Source organism: Colias croceus, chromosome 20, assembly GCF_905220415.1.
Source record: "Colias croceus chromosome 20, ilColCroc2.1".
NCBI lineage: Eukaryota > Metazoa > Arthropoda > Insecta > Lepidoptera > Pieridae > Colias > Colias croceus.
Window position 1 is genome coordinate 6,213,652 of NC_059556.1, and position 11,004 is coordinate 6,224,655.

The 11,004-nt window shown below is 33.1% G+C and overlaps 3 protein-coding genes across 4 annotated transcripts in view; 1 reads left to right on the forward strand and 2 right to left on the reverse strand.

The window, feature by feature from the left end:
- The window catches only part of LOC123700845 (activating signal cointegrator 1 complex subunit 3), a 36,303-nt gene extending 33,484 nt beyond the window's left edge, over positions 1-2,819 (forward strand). For both annotated transcript variants that reach the window (XM_045648188.1, XM_045648189.1), the window contains exons 37-40: positions 94-381; positions 758-892; positions 2,095-2,290; positions 2,625-2,819. In XM_045648188.1, coding sequence (XP_045504144.1) covers positions 94-381; positions 758-892; positions 2,095-2,290; positions 2,625-2,773 — 768 coding nt within the window. In that variant the 3' untranslated portion in view covers positions 2,774-2,819. The remainder of the gene's footprint in view (positions 1-93; positions 382-757; positions 893-2,094; positions 2,291-2,624) is intronic.
- Positions 2,820-3,471: 652 nt separating this feature from the next.
- LOC123700878 (alpha-1,3/1,6-mannosyltransferase ALG2) lies at positions 3,472-5,311 on the reverse strand. The gene has a single exon (XM_045648242.1). The coding sequence runs from the start codon at positions 5,189-5,191 to the stop codon at positions 3,926-3,928; it is 1,266 nt and encodes a 421-aa protein (XP_045504198.1). The 5' UTR covers positions 5,192-5,311; the 3' UTR covers positions 3,472-3,925.
- Positions 5,312-5,923: 612 nt separating this feature from the next.
- LOC123700774 (peptidyl-prolyl cis-trans isomerase FKBP2) lies at positions 5,924-6,897 on the reverse strand. Its single transcript, XM_045648100.1, has 2 exons — positions 6,591-6,897; positions 5,924-6,243 (listed from the first exon to the last, which is right to left on the reverse strand). The coding sequence occupies exons 1-2, from the start codon at positions 6,771-6,773 to the stop codon at positions 5,986-5,988; spliced, it is 441 nt and encodes a 146-aa protein (XP_045504056.1). The 5' UTR covers positions 6,774-6,897; the 3' UTR covers positions 5,924-5,985.
- Between the last annotated feature and the right edge of the window lie 4,107 nt (positions 6,898-11,004).

The following is an 11,004-nucleotide window of genomic DNA, read 5'->3' on the forward strand; positions in this document are numbered from 1 at the left end:
GGAATTATTAGAAGTACACATTTTCACACGACAACTTTCACTGACATAAAATTATAGGTATTACCTTTAAAATAATCCCTAATTCTCTTCCAGGCAATGATAGACACATCCGCTGAAAACGGTTGGCTGTCCGTCTGTCTGTGTTGCCAGATGCTCATGCAGTCCATAGTACAGGCTCGATGGCCGGCCGACTCACCCTTGACCACTTTACCTCACATAGAACCTCAACACTTATACATGTTTGCCAGTATGACGAAAGATTTGAACAAACCTTGCAACACTTTGAACGGTTTGAAGATCATTTGTATGAGGAATTATGAAGTACTGGCTAAGTACTTGAGACGGGAGTTCGAGGAGGGTCAGATTGAACAGATTTATAAGGTTTGTGTGCTTGTTATTAGTTTGGTATGTGTGCATCGTTATTTAAGTTCAATACTTTGAAAGATTATTTAAATTTAGATTAGAAAAGTTAGCTTTTTGAAGAAGAATGTCTTGGAACTTTAAAATGACCTAATAAAAATTTCATGATATTGTATATTGGCAAATCAAAAAATACTTTCATATATATTCCAAGCAATTTTATGAAAATAGAGATATAAAACTGAACCATTCCATATACATTATATATGTATATAGATCACCGAATATAGATTCAAAATAACAGCAATTGTATATTGTAATATCTAAATTTTGTAAAGGCCAATGTAAATGTAAATTGTGTAAAATAAAATAATATATGTACATATTATATAATCAGGTGATTACCGACCTTCCGACGCTCGACATAAAGTTCAGTATACGAGGCGTGTGGTTCGACAGTGACTGCGAACAAGATAAGCGCATACAGCAGCCGCAACGCAGGGATCAATGGACGCCACTACATGCTGATCAGGTATGTTTTTAACCGACTTCAAAAAAAAGGAGGAGGTTATCAATTCGGCCGGTATGTTTGTACATGTATGTACATCAATTACTCCGAGGTTTCTGAACTGATTTACGTGATTCTTTTTTTGATCGATGCGGATCGATGTTGTCGAATTCGTCCCATAAAAATTTTTTTCGAATAGGCCCAGTAGTTTTTATTTTATGAGCATTTTTGTCTATAATTGTAAATGTTGCAAGTGCAAGTTTAAAGTCGGTTGTTTTTAACGCAGTTATTGATGTGAAACATTTATAGGCGCACGTAAAACCAATTTCTGGCGTGGCGGTGACGCATCTATAATAATATTATAAAACTGAAGAGTTTGTTTGTTTCTTTGTTTGGTCTCAAGAACTACTAGTCCGATTTGAAAAATTCTTTCGGTGTTAGACAGCCCATGTATCGAGGAAGGTATCGAGGCTATATATCATCACGCTAAGACCAACAGGAGCAGAGCCACGCGGGTGAAACCGCGAAGCGCAGCTAGTAATGTATATAACTACACAGTGCCGGCGTAAGGGCCACTGACACCCCGGGCCCCGGGCGAAAATATTTTTCTTAGGCTGGTTGCAGAGCTTCACCGACCATCAGTGCGTACGTCAGTCGCGCTTGTCATAATATGTATGGAAATTCATAAAAATGTTCATAGCTAGACCTGTGGCTAGACCAAGAAGGGTGCAAGACCGACCATACGCACGCGTATTTCCATACATATAACAAGCGCGACTGACGTACGCACTGATGATGACTTAGGATTAATAATTTATGTTCGATAATTATATTTTGCATTCACATTCAATTTGATATCATTTTTCTTATCTAATAATAACTTCATTAGCACAGTAACAGATATAATTTTATCGACCCTAATGATCTTTGCGATAATAATCGTATTTCAACCTTACTGAAGGTCATGGAAAAGTTAAATACCTTATGAGTTATGTTAATTTCATTTCCATTTAAAAAATGAGCGTATGTGCCGAGCACACGTATAAGAAATGAAACTTCTTTGGCAACATTCAAAGATACCAAAATCGTCGCCTTACTCCATGACGTGACGGTATTGCATGAAATTAATATTTATTAGTTTGTTTTTGATTATTTTTCATTAACTCATGCACTATACAATTGAAAGACGTCCTAATTAATTTATTAATAACATAATTATTCACCAGGAATATACAATACTACTAGAAATGCAACGTCGCGGCGGCAACGCGAACAACGTGATATGTCCCAGATTCCCGCGCTCAAAGAACGAAGGCTGGTTCATAACCCTCGGTACCATCGAGTATGGGGAATTGCATGCGTTGAAACGGGGACCAGCTAGAGGGAATACGCAGATTACGTTTTATACACCTTCCAGAACAGGTAAAAAAAAATTTCTTATATATTTTTGGCACATAAGCGAGAAATGAGAAAGATCTTTCTGTGCACTGTGCAACAAAATATAGGTCCTAATAAAGTAAATAAAAATATAGTGCAATTTAGAGGTAGGTATCCTAGATAGAACTCTGACAACAAGTAAATACCTAATACCTTATCCATTAATATAAATATAATTATTACTATAAAATTGAAATTAAACCACCTGTTAAACAAGTCACCTTTTGGATCTATATTAAAAGTATTGATCAATATTTTCCCCTTATAATTCTGAACCAAAACCAATATTATTTATAATTTACCAACCTTTTTATTACAGGACGGATTATATATACGATCTACATAGTAAGCGACAGCTATATGGGGCTAGATCAACAATACGATCTTCAGTTTGAAATTATAGATCCCCTCCCAGAAGAGACGGTAGACAAAGTATATGACACTATGGATAAAGTTCTACTTGAATGATTTTGTATATTACATTCAAATAAATTATTTATATATGCTTGTTAAACTTTATTTTTCTTTGTATATATTGCTAAACAATAAACATAACCCAATTTATTTTTACAGGATTAAAATTATAGTTTATTAAACAGAAAATGACTCTGATCATAATAGAATAGTTGAAAGTCATGGTTATCATTAATAAAAAATATATGTTTATGTTCATTGATTTACATCAATTAAAATCTATTTAATTACACAAACAGTCGACAAAAAGAATTAGTTGACGAAAAAAAAACAATTCTAACATGTAAACAAGATACTGCCATTATCTGGCTATACAGAATATGTAAAATATGTATATATTTTACAAGTTCAATCCTCCGCATATGTTTGCTCACAATAATAAAATCTCAATACATGAATCGAAAAGTATGTCACGAGAACAAGGCTAAACTACAATAATAATACAAAATATGCATTGGATTTCAATCAAGCAAATCTATGCTAATATTATAAAGCTGAAGACTTTGTTTGTTTGAATACGCTAATCTCAGGAACTACTGTTCCCATTTGAAAAATTCTTTCGGTGTTAGATAGCCCATTTATCGAGGCGGCTATAGGCTATAATATATCATCATGCTAAGACCAACAGGAGTGGAGCCAGGGGGTGAAACCGCGGGGAACAGCTAGTCTCTGATAAAATGAAACAACATATAACCATTTCTATTTTGTTTATTTACATCAACAGAAGCTTAGCAGTAATAATTGGTTAGGCCTACATTAATAGCCAAAACAACACTCATATATTATAATTAACTAAATTAACTATATTCATCTGTCATATAACAAAATAATCTGTTTCAAGGTAAATGAAGCCATATATCATTGAAACATTCTCTATTTATTTCAATTTACATGTAATATATCACAAATAGTAGGAAAACTTTACAATCAGTGAATGCAAGAGGTCAAACATATGGACTGTGCTTAGTAAAGATTAAAGTTGAGTAATAATTTTACACTTCAAGCATAAATAGCTACAATTACAATGATTTTAAATGCAATCAAAATTTATTATGAAGGAAGCTATTTCAGAAGTATACAAAAATATTGACTCAGATCAATAAACACTCAAACAATATCAAATATTGTTGGAGTGTCATCTTTATGCTATTTACGTTTCCTCTGGTCATATTCAATCGCCCTTGCTTCAGAAATTAGTTGCCTCTCTCGGGATAAAATTCCATCTAATTGTTCAGTAAATGCATCAAATGAGAACTTTGTTTCAAACCTCTTTCTTCCAGCTTCACCTAATTTTACACCTAACTGTTGGTTAAGAATCAATTTGTTCATAGCGCTAGCGAATGCCTTGCTTGTGGGAGGACAAAGGAATCCGGTGACGTCATTTACTACTGTTTCTGTAGGCCCTCCACTGTTCACTGCAATCACTGGTTTACTGTAATACATTGCTTCTAATGGAACAATACCAAAATGCTCATTTGATGGAGTATAAACCAATGCATTGCAATGGTACAATAGTGATACTTTTTCAATATCTTTAGGGGATTTCATGAATGTGACTTTATCCTCTATATCTAACTCTGCAGCCAAATCTGTCAGCTCAATATAATGTTCCATATTCTCCAAGTTAATAGGATCAAAACCACCAGCCATTATTAAATGAACTCTATACCAATCATCTTCACTCAACATATGCCGTAAATGCTCTAGTGCTCTTAATGCAAGTTGCAAGTTCTTTTTTCTTTCATACCTATTTATAGAAAGAAATATGAATTTATCAGTACCAACGGGCACTACTTCTTTTAGATTTTTTGGTGTGGTATTCTTAAAGAATTCTGTATTAATTGAAGGATAACAAATATCTGGGACATCCTTGATATTTTGGAATGCATCTTTGTATACTCGAGCTGTATATTTGCTATTCACAAGAACCTTATCTGCTTGAGCTGTTGTCAGTTCTTCTAACCAATTTAATGGCGCCCTGTATAACTTCTTAAGGAATCCACCTTCAGACGATAAGAGCTTATCAGGGTGATGACAATAGAACACAACTCTGAACGGTCCTCTGGCGAATTTCAAAAAAGGAATGCATAATGAAATAAGATCGCAAAAAATAAGAGTCGGTTCCTGAACAGGTATAACATACCAGGCTAAGTAAACTGCCGCATATACCATACGCACATAAGCGCAAGCCGCTTTAAACCTTCCCAGTATTGAACGTGGTATCCAATCTCCGACTACTGTTACTGGAAATGTGCCATTTTTAGTTTCGGCAAAGCAATGAGATGGATCATGATGGTTTGTATAAAAACATACTTCGTGGCCTTTACTCTTGAAGGCTAAAGCTGCATCCAAAACAAGGCGTTCTGCTCCCCCTATTCCAAGATCAGGGTGTAAGAATATTATTTTAACCATGCTTTATACTAAACACTCAAATGTTGTTGAGTAAATTTACTAGGTACTTGAAATAAATTAATATTTTTTTACAACACCGCAAGGCGCAAACATATTTTGCATTGTTTAGTTTCGGACAGCTGTCATTTGTATTTGGATTTTGGAAATGTCAGATTTTAATGGTAAATGGTGTCACAGATTACCACAGAATAATATTATACTAAGAACAGAGTTCTTTTCTGTATTGTAGTAAAGTCCTCCACACACAAGACGAATTATTGAATATCATTGCAGTCGCATTTTTATCATTTTCATGAACGACGTCTTTAATCGACAAATATTAGTAGATAAAAAAATATATAGTACTTAAAATACCTTTATATCTGGTTTACAAAATTAGAGTCAAATATTTAAACGAAGTGGAAATATATTTTAATGGGCCGGAAGGAAAGTACTTGAAATAGTGAGATAGTAAGTTTTTCTGAAAGAAAACATCCACTTAATTTTAAGTAGCGACCCGCCCGCGGCTTGGCCCGCTTTGTCTTAACCCAATAAATTCCAAAACCTTCCTTGAGAATCACTCTATGTATAAAAAACCGCACCGAAAGCTGTTGCGTAGGTTTAAAGATTTTAGCATATGATATAGAGACAGAAAAAGCGACTACTTTGTAATGAAGTACTTATTTATCTGGGATAAACGTAAAATTTGGTTACATTACAAGTATTAAAAGAAAGGAAAATAAAAGAAGTCAATTTACTACATAATATTATATTATTCACACATAGGTAATGTATATAAAAAAATAATTTATTAATTAAAGTTCATCCTTCCTTTCAATCTTAACGAGATCTACATGGAATGTTAGAGTTGCTGATTTAGGTATTTTTGGTGGAGCTCCAGCTTCGCCATAAGCCAATTCTGGAGGAATCACAAGTTTCCTTTGTTCACCCTCACACATTCCAATCAAACCTTGGTCCCATCCTTTAATTACTTGTCCCGCACCTAGAGAAAATGTCAATGGATTGCCTCTTGGAATTGAACTATCAAACTCTGTTCCATCTTCTAATGTACCCTGAAATTAAAAATACTAATTTAACATTTTTACTTATAGCGCAATTTGTTTGTTTCTGGTTACTATAATACTTTTATACATATATGTAAAGAAAAGATAAACCAACTTTTCTTGAAAAATCTATACAATTGGTCTCTATTCGAGTTTGGATGTAATTTGGTAAAAGATATAGCTAGAGAAAGGACATGGAATAAGTTTTGTCTCAAAAACGTTATGGAAACGATAACTATGCGAATTTTCCTTTGAGCCAGCGAAGCCGCGGGCGGAAAGCTTGCATTTGACGAGAGATAATAAATTAACAGAAAGGAGTGCTCTTGCATTGTAAATATAATACATCGAAAATTTACCGTATAATGCATATGCAGAAGATCTCCTTTCCTACTCTTCATAGGGCACTCTGCAGGACGCTTTTTAACTCCAATTTGAAGTTTTTTTGGAGGTGTGCTGCCTATGACTACATAATTAACAACACTCATAAAAACTAAAACGAATATTAAAATTTTACAGATAGGGATTAATGTAGATTTCATGATATATTTTTATATCAACAATGAAAACAAATGCAAAACAAGTTGCAAATTGCAATATCGACAATTATTTTATTTACGAACCGCAAATCCGCAAATGACAATTGACATTTGACAAATGCCCATTGCCAAATGACAATGACAATAGATGTATGAGATGTATAGACATTGACAAACGAAGTCCTAATGCCTCCTCCACATTACTCGCGAAGTTGAACGAGGTTAGACGAATAGAATAATGTAGAGAGGCACTTCGGCTTACTTCGTCCAACTTTACCTCGCCTCGGCCGACTTCCGTTTGTTGTCGGTTTTTGGGCCCGAGTTAAAGTAACCTGAAGTTCGTTCTGAATATGAACGTATGCGCTCCTCGCGAAGTTGAACGAGTGTGTAGTGTAGCACAGAGCAAGTAATATAGTAGTGTAGCACCGCGGACTTCAGTCAATTTCGGCCGAGTACTTCGCCTAGGAACTTCGCGAGTAGTGTAGAGGAGGCATAACGTCCTAAGTATACTTATTATATTATTAGTCTGTTGTCTTATATTACATTTTATCCAACTTGAAGGTTTATTATTTACTATAAAAATAACTATTATTAACTATAGTAAATTTGTACAGCTATGTAAACACGTGAAATAAACTATATTCTAAATTATTTATTCCTACAGATAATTATTCAACATTTTCTTGATAACATAAATTACTAAATCTATTAAATTTCTTAAGTTTTATCGATTACGATTTCAATCACATTTCAATATTTCCAATGTATTATTTATATTCTAGCAATTTTACAATTATTGACAGCAGATACTGACAAAATTGATTTTCAAAAGTTATCTGTGCATTTATCTAAATGTGTCATTATTGGTGTGTTCCAATCACAGAACAGTAAGAACATAATAGAAGTGCTATAATGTAATCATTAGTATGAAAACCAGTGTCGCCAAACCCACACATTTAAACCGATAGTTATACAGTACACTACAAGTAAACTATGCCTTTGATTGGACAGCTTAATTTGAGTAAAAACTGACTTAGGTTATAAATTCAGCATTTCAATATGTACCCTAACGAACCAAGTTACGGTTTATTTTAGTATAACATCCCTAGGTATATTAGCTGTTTTGTTTCTCTTTGCTCAGAAATTCCAAATTCGAAAACATTCAGCTATTCCACAACAGATGGCGTTGGTTTTCAATACATATAACTTTGAACCTCTACACATAAAGATAAGGTTGAAATTTGTGTCACTCTAAATTAATGACATTAACTTGACATTAACCTGATGCTATGCTCTAAGGGATGTCAGCCTTGTTATCGATAATTCACAAATACATATATTTTTGTGCATTTTTTTTTTCTTTCTATTATATGAGTATAGGATAATGTGTCACATTTTGGAGTATGTTTATTACTACTAAGTACGTCTTTTCATATTATTATATTTAAATAAAAAACGGAATAGAATAGTATAAATCTATATTTACAAAACAAACAGAAAATATGCATTATTTTAAATCTTGGAACTGCCGTAGGTTTGATGTATCGGTGGCCTTTGTTAGACTGCTTATTGCTGTTCGGCATCCAGTTAACTCGTCACGTTGCATTTATTATCCATTTCTCTTTTAAATTAGGCTCTTTCGAAAATCTATAAATAAATAGGACAAATGAAAGCTAAGGAAAAATAGAATAAAATTTAATATTTAAAATGTTTGTCTTTTCTAAAGTATCGATACAGTCGATATGCGCCACATGCATCACTAATACGACATTCGTTTGTTTATTTCAATAATATTCCAGAAAGTCTTGTTTGCTGTTCAATCTATATTAGTACTTATTTCTTATAGATTAAGGTTCATTTTGACTTAATATTTTTATAAATTTTTGACAAATTATGACAAGCGAAGTTGTAACGTAAAATATATTTAAAATAAATTAAAATAAGACTTACCGATGGTATGAAATGCCTCGATTGCTGATATTATTTCGTCTGCTATCATTTTTCCTCTCTAATACCGAACAACACGCTCTAAATAATGAATAAATATGGAAATAAGGTTTGACAGTTGACAACCGACTCGAATATTTTTCTGCGCACAACTGAGAGCGAGTTAGGTGATCTTACCTTACTAGTGACACGTGGGCCACGCCCACATCGCACTTCTATTATGTTCACTGTTCTGTGCTAAGGTTCTGTGGTTCCAATGAATAAGGAATCACTCCTAAGTCATTGTTTGGTCATTAGCACAGAACAGTGAACATAATAGAAGTGCGATGTTGGCGTGGCCCACGTGTCACTAGTAAGGTAAGATCACCTAACTCGCTCTCAGTTGTGCGCAGAAAAATATTCGAGTCGGTTGTCAACTGTCAAACCTTATTTCCATATTTATTCATTATTTAGAGCGTGTTGTTCGGTATTAGAGAGGAAAAATGATAGCAGACGAAATAATATCAGCAATCGAGGCATTTCATACCATCGGTAAGTCTTATTTTAATTTATTTTAAATATATTTTACGCTAAGAGCAATTAACCTATAGAGTACTTGTATCGAGCGTATACAATTTACATATATTTGTTTCTCTCTATCTAAAGAAAACGTCGTATGAAAGAATGAGACAGCTATAGACAACAAGCTACGTTTCAACATAGTCATGGCACCATTTTTACTATAGGTACGTATTTAGATAGATAGAAGGTGATAGTGATGGGATGTGCTTCAATCGATAAAATCGTGAATGTATTTTGCATTTACGGTTTCGTGAAATAATAAATAATAAAAAAACAAAACTTATAATTAATTTCAGTTGAATACATTATTTGTTTAATCCTACGTATATAATAAATGCGAAATTATGTGAGAAGGGATGTTACTCTTTCACTGCGGAACCGATTACAATGAAATTTTGTACATACACACATAGGTTAGGTTTTATCCCGGAAATCCCACGTGAACGGGAACTGTGCAGGATTTTCTTTAAAAACGCGGGCGGAAAAGTAGTACATTATAAAAGAAATTTTAAAACTTGAAATGTAATTTAAAATAAAGAAGGAAATGATGATAAAGTTAAGGGAGTGAGGAGAAAGGCACAGTCAGCATGAAGGAATCATGCAGCATTTTAACAAGTTAATAAAAGGACAGTCTTAATGAAAACATTTTCCTAACATCCTACTAATAAATCGAAAGTTTGTGAGGATGGATGTTTGTTACTCTTTCACGCGAATACTACTAAACCGATTACAATGAAATTTGGAAAAATTACTTTTGATCCCGTAAATCCAACAGGAATGGGAACTATGCGGGTTTTTCTTTGAAAACGCATGTATATTAAGTATGTATTTCAATAGTAGTTTCTCATCTATGAGAACTGTCATTTAATCAACCGTTTAATTTTCACATAGTTACACATTTAAAGTAGGTAACTTATGTGTAAAAAATTTCAAAATAAAAATTCACTCTCTTTAATCAAATGTATTTATTATCTACAGGAACAAAAAAAAACGTAAGCGTAAGATTGCACAATTCTTCTAGAGTATCCATCTTGATAACACGTAGGCTCGAAATGCAGTGAACACAATATTGCAAATTGTGGCGGCGTCCAATCAACTCATGTCTCACGTTTTATACCCATTTTTTATTTAGCTCTGGAAATCTAAAACAAAATGAATTTATTAATAATCTGAAAGAGAAATTAATAAACAACAAACGAAAACTAAAACACATAGGGCAAATAAAACAACCACGTGGTATGTTTTATTTTCCTGTGGTAAAAAATTTACATCTATTATTTGCAACAACAACTACATATAAATCTGATATATGAAACAAAATAAATAAATCAACGTTAATATGAAATAGATTTTTTGTCATAAATCGATAATATACGCTAGATGTGTTACAACACTACGGTGGTAAACAAAATGCCAAACGTGATATTATTGTGACGTTTTTTAAAAATTATTTCATTATTTTATATTCCACAACCCCATAAAGTGGGTAAATGTTACAGTTACAACATAAAATTACAAAAAAGCGCTTGATAAAACCTTCAAATAGGTTTAAAACATAAATATTTATCAATTTGCTGAAAATCACTTACCGATGGAAAGATATTTTTACATTGTTTTTATCCAAAACTCCCATTCGACTAGTGATAGCCGGTTGCTAAACATACAATAGTTATTTTAGCACACTGACAAATAAAAAGAAACACTGTACACTTTATATTTTCTAAAT